The 16405-nt window shown below is 33.5% G+C and overlaps 2 protein-coding genes and 1 non-coding gene across 3 annotated transcripts; 2 read left to right on the top strand and 1 right to left on the bottom strand.

Moving 5' to 3' along the window:
- Positions 1-7234: 7234 nt before the first annotated feature.
- On the bottom strand, positions 7235-11848 carry rdh10b (retinol dehydrogenase 10b). The gene is made up of 6 exons (XM_056476842.1): positions 11290-11848; positions 10477-10712; positions 9989-10087; positions 9206-9351; positions 8969-9100; positions 7235-7772 (listed from the first exon to the last, which is right to left on the bottom strand). Exons 1-6 carry the CDS (start codon positions 11561-11563, stop codon positions 7649-7651), a joined length of 1011 nt encoding a protein of 336 aa, XP_056332817.1. The 5' UTR covers positions 11564-11848; the 3' UTR covers positions 7235-7648.
- Positions 11849-12002: 154 nt separating this feature from the next.
- Positions 12003-16396, top strand: rpl7 (ribosomal protein L7). Its single transcript, XM_056476855.1, has 7 exons — positions 12003-12056; positions 12716-12818; positions 12916-13082; positions 13283-13420; positions 15606-15715; positions 15797-16014; positions 16340-16396. Exons 1-6 carry the CDS (start codon positions 12043-12045, stop codon positions 16003-16005), a joined length of 741 nt encoding a protein of 246 aa, XP_056332830.1. The 5' UTR covers positions 12003-12042; the 3' UTR covers positions 16006-16014; positions 16340-16396.
- LOC130215127 (small nucleolar SNORD12/SNORD106) lies at positions 13128-13217 on the top strand. Its single transcript, XR_008835665.1, has one exon. It is a non-coding gene; the product is annotated as a small nucleolar SNORD12/SNORD106 (small nucleolar RNA).
- Positions 16397-16405: the final 9 nt, after the last annotated feature.

The raw sequence follows: 16405 nt of genomic DNA, 5'->3' as shown, positions 1-16405 counted from the left end.
ATACATCATTATTAATTACTTGTCAATTTGATATTGTGAATTTTCACTGAATTTCTCACTTTATAAACAACAACGTGGTGAAAAAGCATTAAAGTCTGTTTTAGACATGCCATGTAACTGGTTTGAGTTTGCACAAACTGGTGGAAGATGTCAACTCTTAATGGTTTAAAAAGATCACCAATAATATAAACAATTAATTGGCTAACAATCAAATGTTCCTTAAATTACATTGTCATTTTACATTGATAATGGATTCAGTTTAGTGTTTACTATTATTCATTTGCTTTATGAATGATGGAAACATGTACCTGCAATTCTCGAATGGGTCATAAGTAATAATCTTATAGATGCCACAAGTCTTGATTCTGTAAAAAGAACAATTAATGTGCCAAACAACAAGCATGGCATTAAAAGAGAGCCAAATCGCGCATTACTATCCCTTAAAAACAGCTTAAACCCGCCTAAGTTGGTTTTAGAGTTTTGGCCATTTCAGGCTGGTTTCCAGCCATTTCTAGCCTGATCTTAGGTGGCCAGACAGGAAATTTCAGCCTGGTTTAAGCTGGACATAGCTGGTTTTGGCTGGTCAATATGGTTTTAGCTGGTCATCAATGGCTAAACCAGCCTGGAAATGTCTAAAACCAGGCTAGGTTGCCAACCAACTAGGCTGGTTAAAGCAGTTTTTTCAGGAGGGATGTTTGTGTGTTACATTGCGTTGAATGAGAAATAGTGGTTATTGCGATTGAAATTGAGTCTGCATGTCTGACTAAGAAGACTGCTGTTTTTTCAGAGTTATTGTCCTGTTTTTTTTTCCTGTCTTGCTGAATCAAGCTACAGTAACTAACAGTAAGCTACAAGGAATTTTGGTAGCTTTGAGATTCATGTTGATTCCTAAGTGAATCATTCAAAGAAAAATATTAGGCCACATCATTTAATAAAGTGGTCTGGAATGTTTCTGAGTCCTGGTATGTAGGTATCTTGGTCCTCTATCTGATGAATAACACACTGATCGGAATTTTCTTTGTGTCTGACGGAGTATGAGGAGCTTCCTCATGGGAAATCCTATCTGTGCGTATGAAATCTGCCTGTGTGTGTAATGGCATCATCCAAATGAGTAGGCTGGAGTGGGTGTTATTTCCCTGTAATGTGAACGTGATTATTTGTGTATCAGATCTATCATGCTGCTTTCTCTTTTAGGGAGTTAGCAGGGCAGGTCAGGCCTGTTAGTCAGAGTCTGCCCTTATCCCTTGTAAAGGGGAGTTTTCTGTCTTCCTTTGCGTCATTATAACTGAGTTACCAAACCAACATTACTGACATAATCAGTTCAGTGATGTAGCAATACAGTGTCTGCACCGGACTAAAGACACCAGAAGCATCGATTCGGTGTTTTAAAATAGGCTAATTTTAATTAAAATCAATTTCTGTTCAATTATACTTGTATTGCACATTTAAAAGCTCGATCACTGGTTCTTTGTTAACGTGATAACATTTTTCGCGAATGATTTTTATCGTCACTTGCTATCCCAATAGCAACTGACCAACTTCCAGACTTTCAAAATTATCCATCACCAAAATATTATATTAATTTCGGCTAATATTAAAGATCTTTTCTACATATTTTCACTTTGAGATTTAAAATCATAGCAATAAATAGTTGAGCTGTTTTTGAAGTCATTTCTTTGCATGGAAAACACTCTCATCAACAAAAAATTGGTCACACTTTATAAATAAGGGTCAATTAGTTAATATTAAGGTAAATGAACGACCAATACTTGTACAGCAGTTATTAATAGTATAATATTAATAATAATAATTAATAGTATATTATTAATATGCTATAACTGGACTGACACAGTTTCAATAATTGTACATTCTAATTTTAAGCTGCTTTGACACATTCTACATGGTAAAAGCACTATAGAAATAAAGATGAATTGAATAATAATAATTCACTTTTCATTTGTGGAGAAAGTTGTGGCAAATGAGGAAAAAATGATCCATAATTATATTAATATTGGTAAAAGTATTACACTGTTGTAGAAATGTGGTGCTTCTAGTTCGCTTTGTGTTTTTGGTTTCTGTAAGTTTGTCAATTTTGTTTAGACTTGTTTTTCCAGTAGTATTTTAAAATAACTACTGGAGATTTTAACCACGTCTGGGTGGGTATTCACTGTAAATAAGTCTTTTATTTTTGGGAGTATGGTCCATCCAGCGTTGAAGATTATCATTTTTGTTTAAAGTAAAGGAGTAAAGTTGAGACCAAACAACTACATCGGAAACATTAATGCAGATATGTGATGTAATTGGTGCACAGAGGAATTATTTGAGGTATTGGGGATGATTGGAATGCAGGGGGAATGAAATATAGCAGATTTACTCCATTGGATTAAATATTCAGAAATATTTGAGAATGTGTGAATGAGTTTGGTTGTTTCCTGTAATGATGATTGGCGATCTTGTAAACGCACTGAAAAAAGATGTTTGCGGTTTGTTTAAACTACTTATTTAAAAAGAGCTGAAGCAACACTATTCTTGAGTTTTTTGATGGGACAAATTAATTGTTTTATCTTCAATCAACTTCAAATTGTAAAAAATAATAAGTTAACTTCATGTTGTCTCAACACAAATTCGATTGTGTGGAATTCAGCATTTTTACAGTGTAACATCAGTGAAGAGAATTGACATATTTAGTGTTTGAACTGATTTCATTTTGATGGATGGCTGCATGCGAGAAGAGAAGAGACTGGGCAACCTTGTTTAGTTCCTTGGTTTGGTCTGGATTGATTATCAATAATGTAATTTTTGTCTATTCTATGGGCTAGCGCTTTAGCGATGATTCTAGTGTCTTCATTGATTAGGGATATTGGTCAATGGGCTTGGTTGGGATTGAGATGAGTGGGCTTTCCTGCTGAATCCTTAATGATATTGTTTTTGTTTTTTACTTATTGTGTTGTATTTGATTAGCCAAATGTTTTCCAGCATTGTTACTGTAATGGAAGTGTCCTTATCTAATGAATCAGGAATTGACTATGCTTATTGATTAATTCATTGACATTTATATTTCCTTAATGTGTCCTGTTTTTTGTTATCCTAGTTCTTTGATTTTCTGTTCTAGCGAGGAGGTTTTAGCTGGTAACACTAGCTACTAGTAACTAATCTATTAAGCATTAGCAAATGGTTAAATATTTGTTAAGCATTAAATCTACATTATCAGACATTAGTTTGTAACTAAAGCTAAAAAAAAGACTTATAAGCACATGTAAGAGGTGCTGAATTATTATATTTTCATACTTTGATTAGTAATGAATAATGAATCATTAACAAAGTATTGCATTACTTACGAACCAGTTATGTGAGAATAGTGTTTTAAGATCAGTCGGAATGCATGTGTAAGTAAATGATTAATAAACTATTTGATTAAACATTTATATATCTTATTATTCAAGTGATGACAATTTATGCTTTGTAAATCCCTTATAATGACAATTAAAGACTCAGTGTCAAATGAACAATAAATGTCTGCAATCTTATCTAAAAATGTATTACTATAAACTCTCATTTACTTTAAACTTGCTGAATAACAGGAGTGTCAAAATACAACATAAAATTGAATAAAACAACAACAATATAATAAATTACTTTAATATTATATTTCTCTTTTGACTCTAAAGCAACACAGAGCAAAACATAATGCAACAACAACTATAAAGACAGAAAAAAGGCACAAAAAAAAAAAAAAAAGACAGAGCAAAAAATATTTTAAAACCACTGATACATCAGTTCCTCCAGTTTTATACACAGGATAACAATGTTGCACATACAGTTGAAGTCAGAATTATTAAACCCCCTGAATTATTCACCCTTCTGTTTATTTTTTCCTAATTTCTGTTTAACAGTTTTTTTCAACACATTTCTAAACGTAATGGTTTTAATAACTCATTTCTAATAACTGTTTAATTTTATCTTTGCCATGATGACAGTAAATAATATTTGATTAGATATTTTTCAAAATACTTCTATACAGCTTAAAGTGACATTTAAAGGCTTAACTGGGTAAATTAGGTTAATTAGGCAGGTTAGGGTAATTAGGCAAGTTATTGTATAACCATAGTTTGTTATGTAGACTATCAAAAAAAAGCTTAAAGGGGCTAATCATTTTGACCTTAAAATGGTGTTAAAAAATATATAAACTGCTTTTATTCTAGCCAAAATAAAACAAATAAGACTTTCTCCAAAAGAAAAAATATTATCAGACATGCTGTGAAAATTTCCTTGCTCTGTTAAAAATCATTTGTGAAATATTTTTTAAAAAGAAAAAAAAAATCTAAGGGGGGCTAATAATTCTGACTTCAACAATTGGACATGGGCACAGGCAATATGGTGATCTTGCAAACAATGACAGGATCATACTTTTAAACTGTTATTCTTGACATTTGACAGATAATTAAAAAAGGGTTTCCAGGTGGCTTCGAAGCCAGCAAAGCTGTCAGAAAGATTGTGTCTAAGTCTCTCTAAATGCAAAGTGCTAGAGAATTCAGAAGACCAGGATTTAAAAAGTGGTTTTGATCTCTTTTTCTATAGAGAAAGAATATTTTGGCTACCACCATACCATATTGGACAGCTTTTTAAATTTGATAACTGAACCCACAAAGTGAACCAGACGAACCAAAAACAGCAATTGCTGCAGGACAAGGTCACAAACAATATAAGAATTTAATATATATTTAAAATATAATATGATACAACACTTCAATGTTATTTAGTGATGTTTAAACTGTAGAGTAATTTTAATTTTAGATAAGGTTGCAAAGATTTGTTTTTCACTTGCTACATTTTCATTTGTGTCTTTAAATGAATAGAAATGAATAAAGTCGTTTATTTTCTTTTTTCTGTGTATAACATTACAAATAGTAACATGAATGAATGGATGAATAAATGAATGGATGAAATTTTTGTATCTTTGTTTCATAATTGTCAGTGACATATGTTGTATTTATTTATTTATTTTTAAAATTTAGTCTAAAATAATAAATACCGTATATGTGAAATTGTGTTTCTTAATAATAAACAATCCCAACAAATCCACAATCCTGTATTAGCATCTTCTATTGTTATCTGTCTTCAGGTGATTTTGAATATGTGATGTAAATTTTACATTGGTCAGAGGTGTCATCTTGCAAGATACATAGTTACAAACATTGGCGAATTCAGTGTTTGAATTCATCATTTCTAATTGTATTAAAGGGATTGTTCATCCATAAAGGAAAATCATTTACTCACTCGTCACTTGTTTAAGCATGTTTGAGTTTCTGCTTTAACATGAATTAAGAAATGTTGAAACCAGTAGCCATTGACTTACATAGTATTTGTTTTCCTTATGAATATCAATGACTAGCGCTTTCCTACAGTCTTCAGAAAAATGAAACTTATGAAGCTTTGGAACCTCTTGTAGGTGAGTAGAGTGCATTTTTATTTTTGGGTGAACTATCCCTTTAAATAGATTGTATATCGCTGTAATAGAATGCTTCACTTGCTATATTTAGATTTTCTGTTTATGCATGAAGGTGTGAACTAAAGAAATCCTATTTTGCCTCTAGCCAAGAACAAGTGGGCGTATTTGTAATCAGATTGATGACATTTGAATGTGATTCCCTACTTCTCTCATTCATTCCATTGATAAGGACGGCTGATATTTCCGATAGTCACTGGCATTTCCGCAAATGAATGAGAAGGGAAAAAGACTCTGCATATCAGGCTTTCATCACCCTCCACTTCATTCAGAGATTTTCATTCATTGTGATGACAGGAATAATTGGGAGCAGAGGAGAATACAATTCTATACAATTCAATTATAATTGTAATTTATAATACAAATTTATTATATTTTCTGCAAATAATTTTTATGTTGCATGATATATGTGGTACCAATTCCTCATTGGACTTTCATTTTTTTTATTCAGTATTTGAAAATAAATGTATAAATAAATAAATCTGGGATGGACCATCACACAGTAGAAACGTGTACTGTGGTCAGATGACTCCCTATTTCACATATTTTTAGGGAGAAATGGATGCTGCATGCTCTGGACTAAAGAAGAAAAGGATCATCCAGACTGTTACATGCAACAAGTCCAAACGTCAGGGTCTGTCACAGTATGGGGTTGTGCCATTGGCAAAGGTAACTTGCACTTTTGTGATCCATTAATGCTAATAGAGATTTTGGAGCACAATATGCAGACATCTTTTCTTGGGATGCCCTTGCATATTTCAACAAGACAATGCAAAACCACATTCTGCACACATTACAAAGTCCTGTACGTATAGGAAAGGGATAGAGGTACTTGACTGGCCTGCCTGCAGTCCCGACCTGTCTCCAATAGAGTGTGTGACAAAATTACACCAGAAGCACTTCATCACTTGGTGTTTTCAGTCCCTCAATGTCTTTTATGTATTGTGAAAAGCAATGGCAACATGGCAAATGCTTTTTTTTTGTTCCAACTTTTTTTTTGAAATGTGTAGAACTAAGATGCAAGAACCAAAATTGAAATATTTGTTTAATTTGAAGAAATAAAAATCACGAGGAACACATTAAATGTTTGTTGTATTGTCTGCAATGAAATACAAGTCAAAGCAAATTTAGAAATCGCTTTTTTTAATTTGCGTTTTTTATACTGTCTAAACCTTTTCTGATTTTTGGGGTTGTAGATTAAGTACATGGTTACAGATATTGCAGTTTATTAACTGTTAATGTTTTAAAACATTTCCCCCAATGATGGGTAAATTATATACTAATGTATTGAATTACTAATAACATCATTTACATTGTAATTAAATTACTTTGTATGAAAAGTAACTTAATTACTTAGAATGAATTTAAATCTTTAAAAATAAATAAAAAAATTTTAGTTGCAAGACTTCAGACTAACAATCTGTACACATGGACCTAAGCTTTGCATTCCCAAAAACATTTTCTGTTAACTTTTACTGAGAAACTGATAAAATTATAAAGGAATAGCAAGTAACATCAATTAAAATTAAATTGTTAAATTATAAAAAGTATAATCTTCAATTAAGGAAAAGCTGACATCTATAAAGGAATAGCAAGTAACATCATCAATTAAACTTAAATTGTTAAATTATAAAAGTATAATCTTCAATTAAGGAAAAGCTGACATCATTTAAAGTGAACGTAATAATGCTTAGACCACTTTTCTTCAGTAAATAAGAACACAGCACATTATTCATTTGAACATTATTTATTGAACAATATGCACTTATGGCATGTTTTGTTGATCTCATGTCAATCATTGGCATCATCCAAATCATCAACATATCAAGACCACAAAAGGCAACAAGAAATACTTTCAATATTGCACTTCACTATTGGGAGGATCAAACCTCTAAAGTGACAAAGTCATGGAATGTTGAAAGGAAAGCAACAACACACAACAAATAAAAGGTGAACACATAAATAGGTGACAGGCCTTCTTATATAATCTTACAGTAACACATCATTTCATAATTAAAGCTAAATCTCTCAGTCATTATTGCATTCTCAAAAGACGACAGTAAAATGTCATCAGAAAGGACTTGTAATGTACAGCTTTCATCGTTCCAGAGGAACTACACACAATTCATCAATCAGAACCAATTAGATTCCAGTCTTTGATTCGTTGTTGTTCGTCGACTCCTTGCGTTGAGCCAGAAAAGGGTACATGCACTTATCAGCTCCGATAAATTTGTACATGCACACAATGGCATCAAACGGCAAAACACTGCAGGACAGACAACAGAACAGTTTCACAAACCAAGAATATAATAATCATTTAAAATTAAGTGACGTTCAATCAATGGAGGGATGAGCAGATTTATTTTAATACAATAGTTTTAATAACCAATTTATAATAGCTCATTTCTTTTGTCTTTACCATGACGACAGTACATAATATTTTACATTGAGCAATTTTAATTGTCAACTACGCAAATTAAAGTTAATTAGGAAAGTCACTGGACACAGGGGTCTGTTCTGTAACCAATCAACAACAATAAGTATTAACAGGACTAATAATATTGAAAATAAAATTGAAAACTGCTTTAATTCCATAAATAAATTGATTGATTAATATATATATACACATACATATATATACATACACATATACATACATACACATATACATACATATATATATATATATATATATATATATATATATATATATATATATATATATATATATATACACATACACATACACATATACATATATATATATATACATATATATATATATATACACATACACATACACATATACATATATACATATATATATATATACATATATATATATATATATATATATATATATATATATATATATATATATATATATATATATATATATATATATATATATATATATATATATATATATATATACACATATATACATATATACATATATATATATATATATATATATATATATATATATATATATATACACATACATATACATACATATATATATATATATATATATATATATATATATATATATATATATATATATATATATATATATATATATATATATATATATATATATATATATATATATATATATATATATATATATATATATATATATATATATTTATTTATTTATTTATCATCTGTTTAATGTTTAATGTTCATCATTTTTTTATTATTATTATTTTATTTTTTCAGATTATTTTGTGTTGTCACATGTCACTTTATGTACACTGGAAGCTTCTGTAGCCAAAACAAATTCCTTGTGTGTGTGAAGCACACTTGGCAATAAAACTGATTCTGATTTATTTATTTATTATTATTTTTTTTTATAAATAAATAAAATGTCCATACTCTGTTAAAACATCACTTAAGACTAATTTCTCAGAAGGGTTAAAATTCCTTTTAACTGCATTTATAATGCTTTATACTTACGTCTTCATGAAGGTGACCATGTACATGACCCGAGGGGTGCAGATCATTGGCTGGTCTGTTAGTATAGCTCTCATAGCCTGTTTTACACAGTATTCTGGCTTCAGTGGAGGGAAAAATGGAGCCATTTCTTTCCTGTTTAAAAAAAACGTATAAGAAAAAAACCCATTTAATAAATCAAATCAGAGTGTAAATTCTAAATCAAAAGTAAATTCTGGGCATGTGGTAAAAAGCACAAACCTAATTTTGCAGCCTTCGAACATGCCAGTGTCAACTAAAAAAGGACAGACGAGAGTCATCTTTATTCCATCCTTATCAGCCGCTTTCAGCTCATGGCTCAAAGACTCATGAAAGCCTATGGCTCCAAACTTGCTCGCACAATAATCCTACAATAAAGAGGAGAAAAATACATTCAAGAGAAAAGCAACTTTGGAAACATGATAGAAACATCAGTTATCAAGATCAAAAGATCCAGGATCTGCCCAATCATCTTCAATCTTTCAAGAGAGGTACAAAGAACGAACTCATGGGTAGTAGCGGATTACAGGTCATCTTGATTATGTGATCAGATTGCAAGAATTTGTCATTAAATTAGATTAAATTTTCAGTTCCTTTTACAATTCATGCAATTTAAAGTAAACTGACAAAATAAACACCTTTTACAAACAGTATATGAGGGTCAAGCAGCATTCAGGTAAACAAATACATTTTTTAGGGTTTTCATTTGACTTTGACTTCCTGTTTTATTTCACAATAAAATCTAGTATTTAATTCACTAATTTGTCAGTTATTAACACACATTTTCTCGATCTTGTATTTTAAATAACTCCTTATTGTACAAAATATCTATATGGTCAAGTTTGGTCAAAAGTAATCTGCAATGTACTGAGTAAACAAAGTAATCAAAAATGTCTAGATTACATTGCAAAATATATCTGCAACAGAAACCGTAGTCCAATACGCACTACATTTCCCAGAGCTGTGTATATTCTACCAGATACAAGATGAAGAGAGATTTCTCACCTCCACACCAGCTGTGGTAAACAAGCCCAAGGAGCTCGCTACAGTTACAATGTGTCCGTGATTCAGCTCCAGCATTTTTGGAAGGAAGGCCTTTGTAGTCTGTAAATGAGAATATTCGTATAAACAGAATCAACATCTGTGTTTAGTGAAAATACACTTTATAATGAAACTATATCAGGCTTTCATAAATCCATTTAATATGTCAAATTAAATTATGTAAATTTAAATATGATAGAGTTTTAAAAAAAAAAGAGAGAGAGAGGTTTCCCACTGGGCTAAAACCAGCACAATCTAATAAAGTAATGTCCATGTAGGGTTTTGACAAACAGAACTTCAGTGAATCTTCTTCTAGTATCCTGGAGCAGCCAATTCATCAATTTTAAAACTATTATAAAACTACCCCTGAAATTAGGACTCAAATCTCATTCAGGATCAAAAGATGAATGTCAAGCATGAAGACTGGACAAGAACGGTGCTGATTTACTGACCCAGAAGTGAGCGTGGCAGTTGACCATCATTGTCCTTTCGATAAGCTCATCTGGGCAGTCGAGAAGATGTCGTCCTGACACGACTCCAGCATTGTTGATCAACAGGTCAATGTCTCCCACCTCGCTGCGAACCTTCTCTGCCGTCAAATACACACTCTCACGCTTACTGACATCACACATATACGTGTAAACTTTCGGCTGGAGAAGAGGCAACTGTTGAACACTATCTGAAGACCCTGTAACACAAACATACAGACATAAGGCAAAAATATTTTAGGGGGGAAAAAAAAGAACTGCACACATTATACCTGGTCTTAAGCTTACTTTAAGTAAGTGTTGTGTTATTTATTTTAATGGTTTCATGAAACATTTCTACAATTAGCTAACAAACTTGCATTGCCCAATGTAGAGGATTCAAAACAAAAAATTATCTAAATCATAAAAATGTGGTTGCAAAATAATACAGAATAAGCCAATAATATAAATACTCGCTTAAAATAACTAATAAAAATTAATTAATTAACTAAGACTCAATTGAATTGTCTAAAATGTGATAAAACTGATTGAAACACTAAATTACAAAATAAGACAAATAATAAATGAAGACTAATTCAAAACAAAATAAGATAAAAAAGTAACACAAACCAAACACTACCGTACATTTAACAAACATTTAACGTTGGACCCGAGACTTTAAGGTCCGTAGCTCAAAGGTTAAGACCTCATTATCTTGTATTTTTATTGCACAAAAACATACAACAACAAAGACACGTTCAAAATACTGAACACATTGTTAGTTTACACTAAACTCACCAGTGGAGGGGTTCATTTCTCGGTAGATTTCTCGCGCCATCTCTGCGGTTTCTTCGTTACTCTGTCGGTTGATGTCCCACAGCACAAGGGTCGCTCGTCTGCGGGCAAACTCGAGCGCAAACAGCCGCCCGAGACCGCTTCCAGCTCCGGTAATAACGCACACTTGGCCCTCCACACTCTTCTCCCGTGGACGAATAAACCATTTAGCACCGGCCAGGACGAACGACCAGATTATTTTAAAAGTGACCACGAACAACTCGGTGGCGAAGTTCATAGTGTTTCAACTCGACAGACTAAACAAACTAAATCGACAAGAAATTAAACTAGATAAGAAATCAAACCGCAAACGTGCTCAAAGAAATACCCCGTGGAACCAAAATCTGCACCCCTCGACCTTTGCGAAATCTGCCCATAACAATGTGTTTTTGAGGAGCTCCAGCTCTTTAAATATGGTCCAACTCACTGGGCTTCACAACTTTCCACGCGCGAATGTCCGCCTGTTATGCAAAGTAAGCATAACTTGTGCGTCAAATGCGTGCACACCGCTACAAGGCCGACTATATATTGACAGGGTGTGTTTTAAGTATAAAATATTAACGCGTGCAGAAAATGCTTAAAAGCAAAATAACTAGAATATTAATTTTTAAAATGCAGGCATATACTTGAAGACCTCGTATTTTACCGGAAGTATGAAGGACCTGCCTTATAAGACCTTACCGCGCATGCGTAGAAGCCTCTTTTACTGTAGGGATAATGGCGGGTGAAACGTAAGTTGATAACCGTGCGGTTAAATCTTCTTCCATCCGTTTAGTTATTGCACATATTATAGTTATAAGAAACAAAATGAACGACGTATATACGCTTAAGTCTTAGAATGTAAAAATTGGCAAGATTGCGGTGTGATGAATCAATAAATTTCATGTGAACGTCCGCGTAGTCTCAGCTGAATCGGTCAGCAACGTGTGAAACAGCAGTTCATAAAATAACATAAAAATGGGCCCTTATCGGTATTTCGATACGAAAAAACACCCAAGAGTGGCGTGTAGTTTCAAAAGATTCCAGTATTTTCAATATTTATCAGTTGTCATTAGCTAATAGCTAACTTGAAGGCATGATGCTACTGCGCTAGCATACTTTAATAAATAAACTCTTAATAAAATCCATGTAGATTATACAGAAACCATATCTATGCCGGTTTACCTTGGTCAAGGTTATTTAAATACTGGTTTTCTGTCGCAAAATTCAATTGGTCGTGCAGTTTACACGCAGCGTCTGTCTTATGCTGTTTCAATTTGATTGTAATTATATTCTGTTTATATATTGATTAAACTATTTGTTTTTTGTATGTTTGTCACAGCTGTTATTATATCCTTGTAGGTCAAATGTGCTTAGTAGTGAAATGACATGTGCTGTAATTTCTGTTTAGGAAGAAGAAGGTTCCCTCAGTCCCAGAAAGCCTCTTGAAGAGGCGACAGCGATTCGCTGCCATCAGGGCCGTACGTCTGAAGAAAGCGAAGGCTGACAAAAAGGTTGGTGGCTTAGTTCCCTGTTATTTTTTTTATATTTATGCCTAGAAGATTTGTTCAAAAGCATTAATGTGAAGCATGAATCTCCTGTCACTCTCAGGCCAGCAAAGTCACCAGGAAGCTCATCTTCAAGAGAGCTGAAGCTTACCACAAGGAGTACAAGCAGCTGTACAGGCGTGAAATCCGCATGAGCAGGATGGCTCGCAAGGCTGGCAACTACTATGTCCCAGCTGAGCCCAAACTGGCTTTTGTCGTCAGGATCAGAGGGTAAACATTTGACTTTCCAATACTGCTGCTGTTAATCCGTCACATATTGTGGTTAATGATGTTGCTCTTTTTTCCCCGTCTTATCGGCCATGCTGATTCCTCTTGAAAATAAGCCAAATCCTCTGAAACCACCACAAATATCAATTTGAATGAACTGTCATTTGGAAGTTGCTTGATCGGGATGCTTTGTCTGTCCTCAGTATCAATGGTGTCAGCCCTAAAGTGCGCAAGGTGCTTCAGCTGCTCCGTCTCCGCCAGATCTTCAACGGTGTCTTTGTCAAACTGAACAAGGCCTCCATCAACATGCTCCGAATTGCAGAACCCTACATTGCCTGGGGGTACGTAAAGTTGATATTTAGGTTGATGACGTTTGAAATGTGATTGTCATTGGTGTGTGTTCTGCTGTCTTATGGTTGAGTATACTACCATTTGTCAGTAAGATTAGTTGAAAATAAATTCAGTACACAAATTAAGATGTTTTAGACAAAGCTTCCTCATCTTGCCAGCACAACAATGATTGAGAGACAGAAGAGGTACCAAAAACAAATCAAATCCATGTCACTTCAGTGGTACAACTGTAATCATATGAAGCTCCAAGAACACTTGATTGTGTTTGCCCTCTTTTCAGCCATGTCAGGTCCCAGCATGCATGCTGTTGCTCATAGTAAACTCACACATTGATGAGGAAGAGAAAACATTCACAAACAAAGTTGTTTAGATTGTTTTGGTTATGTTCTTTGTGTTATTACAGTTGTACCACTGGAGTCAGATTGAATGTTGACTGGACTTTGAATGCCTCAACACTTTGCAGTCTATGGAGGTTTTAAATTTGATCTGTAATTATTATTTGGGTTCAGAAGATGAAGATCTCAGGTGTGACATGATGGTGAATTATTAACAGAATTAGATTTTCGGTTTAACCCTTCAATACTTTTTGTTGTTGTTGCAAGAATGCATTAAATTGTAACCGTAAAGACGGTTTGAAAAGTTTTTGTAACATTTTTAAGAGAAAAACAGTCACGTTTCAACTAGATATCCTAATAAGTGGCACAAAATAAACCAAACATTTTAAACTTCAATGTATTTTTCTAAAAAGCTTGTCAGGGACAGCGGTCTACATATCCATTTTGTGGGAGTCTTGTGGATAATTTTAAGCACTTGTAACCCACACAAACATGAGTATCTTAACCACTGAACCAGCATTCACCTATCAAATGTTGCCCCAGTTGCACTGAGTTTTTCCCGGTCTCAGGTTAGACAAGCAGTCAAAACTAGCAGAGAACTGAAGCTCTGGACCTGTTGATAGCCATGCATTCAGCAAAAATAGTTTAATTAGTGGATTATTAAACTAATCTGCAAAATCAAATAGTGAATGTGTTTGTTTTATTTAATTAGTCATCAAATTATGACTAGTAATTAGGGCTGCACGATTCTGGATAAAATGAGAATTACAATTTTTTTTGCAGAAAATCAAGATCATGATTTTCTCACGATTCTGTAGATGTAAAATAAAGGTTAATTTGAATAGGCTATTGTTGTCGTTTCTGGTAAAAATAATAATTTTAGTTCTACTTATAGATCTATTGTTGGTTAAGATGCTAAATTTTGTATAGACTTGGGATGGTGGACTTAAACAGACTTTAAATGTGACCAGAATACAGCTATTCATAATTCTGAAGTTGAACTATGTTTGAGATGTATGCGTTTCCAACATTATTTGAGTTTTTTCACTGGTAAGCTGAGACATTTGTCATGATCAGATTCCCTCTTGGATTATATTCAATGCTGTATAGGTTATAGAAGCTATACTGAAAATGATAAACGTTTATTCTCATGCACAACACTGTTTGAACAGCGCTTTAACTTGGAGAGAAAAAACAAAACAAAAGGAAATCATAATTTAGACCCAGATGGTCCCTGACTAAAGAGCCAAATCATGTCAAAATGATATTTACATTTTTATTACCTGTTATTCACAGCCTGTGCTGGTTCTGTTCACTGAAGTAAGCTTAATTTGGTGCGTGCATCCTCTCTGTGGTAAACAAACAGTGCGTCAGCTCGCATATGATTTCACGGCCACATATACGTCAATACATGAAGACAGAAATCAGATTTTTGGGTGAATTTAACCTTATAAATACAGTATGCTGACTCCTAACACATTTTGTAGTCTGTCAATGTTGAACGATATATATATAAAGCAATGAAAAGTCTTATGTGACCACCTTTATGCTTCTCTTCTGACTTAAAGAAAATAAATAATTGGCTAAATCGTAGAGTCGGAATGGAATGGCGTTGAATTGAGATCTTTTAGTGATTAATCATGCAGCCCTACTTGGCATTTTTACAGATATTACATAATAACAGCTGGTAGCTCTCCAGTAATCACATCACAGCCCACAGGTTAAAAAGCAATGCAATGTGATTTGGGGGATGGATTACATTTTTGGATGACTGTTTCTTAAAGTAGTGGCATGTCTTGAGTAATCACCTGTCATAATGTTTTTTAAAATTATTTTATAGCTACCCCAACCTTAAATCAGTGCGGGAGCTCATCTACAAGCGTGGATTCGGCAAGATCAAGAAGCAGCGCATTGCTCTGACAGACAACTCCCTCATTGAGAAGACCCTCGGTAAGGACGAGCTGCCTGAACACTAGCTGTTACTTTAGCACCGTTTATATGGGCTCAGTCTCATGATTTCCATCTCTCCAGGTCAGTGTGGAATCATCTGCATTGAGGATCTCATTCACGAGATCTACACCGTTGGGAAGAACTTCAAGGCTGCCAATAACTTCCTCTGGCCATTCAAACTGTCCTCTCCTCGTGGTGGCATGAACAAGAAGACCACCCACTTTGTGGAGGGAGGCGATGCAGGAAACAGGGAGGACCAGATCAACAGACTCGTCAGGAGGATGAACTAGGAACACGTGGTGAGCAGCAGATGCTTTGTTCAGTAGTTTGACAGTTCTGCATTTACTTCTGTAGACCAGGTGATGAGAGAAATGTTTTAGTATAATGAGTGATGGTAATTTGCATATTGTGTGCTGTATTGCTTTTCTATTAGTCTCAGAAACATGACCTTTAGGCAGTACATTTGTATTACTGGCTAACCACACTAGAATTTTCTGGAGGATTTAAAGCATCAGCCAACAACCTGTTGCAAAAGTCTGATTTTTAAAATAATTGTCAGGGGTGTTAACTCTGCTTTTGTAAAAACAACTTCTATTGATTTCCCCCTCTTTTTTTCCCGTTCAGGTTTTTGGAACATTTTCTGCTGTTGGTCTGTGAAGAAAATAAAATCATTTACACAAACACTGCTTT

This window comes from Danio aesculapii, chromosome 2 (genome assembly GCF_903798145.1).
Source record: "Danio aesculapii chromosome 2, fDanAes4.1, whole genome shotgun sequence".
NCBI classification, from domain to species: Eukaryota; Metazoa; Chordata; class Actinopteri; order Cypriniformes; family Danionidae; genus Danio; species Danio aesculapii.
This window is presented reverse-complemented; position numbering and strand designations above follow the sequence as displayed.

Coding starts and splice junctions, on each gene's coding strand:
- rdh10b (XM_056476842.1), bottom strand. CDS start 11,563: ATGAACTTCGCCACCGAGTTGTTCGTGGTCACTTTTAAAATAATCTGG. Junction 9,352..9,988: donor TTACCACAGCTGGTGTGGAG/GTGAGAAATCTC, acceptor TCTTTATTGTAG/GATTATTGTGCGAGCAAGTT. Junction 9,101..9,205: donor TTCGAAGGCTGCAAAATTAG/GTTTGTGCTTTT, acceptor TTTTTTAAACAG/GAAAGAAATGGCTCCATTTT.
- rpl7 (XM_056476855.1), top strand. Junction 13,083..13,282: donor TTTGTCGTCAGGATCAGAGG/GTAAACATTTGA, acceptor GTCTGTCCTCAG/TATCAATGGTGTCAGCCCTA. Junction 15,716..15,796: donor CCTCATTGAGAAGACCCTCG/GTAAGGACGAGC, acceptor CCATCTCTCCAG/GTCAGTGTGGAATCATCTGC.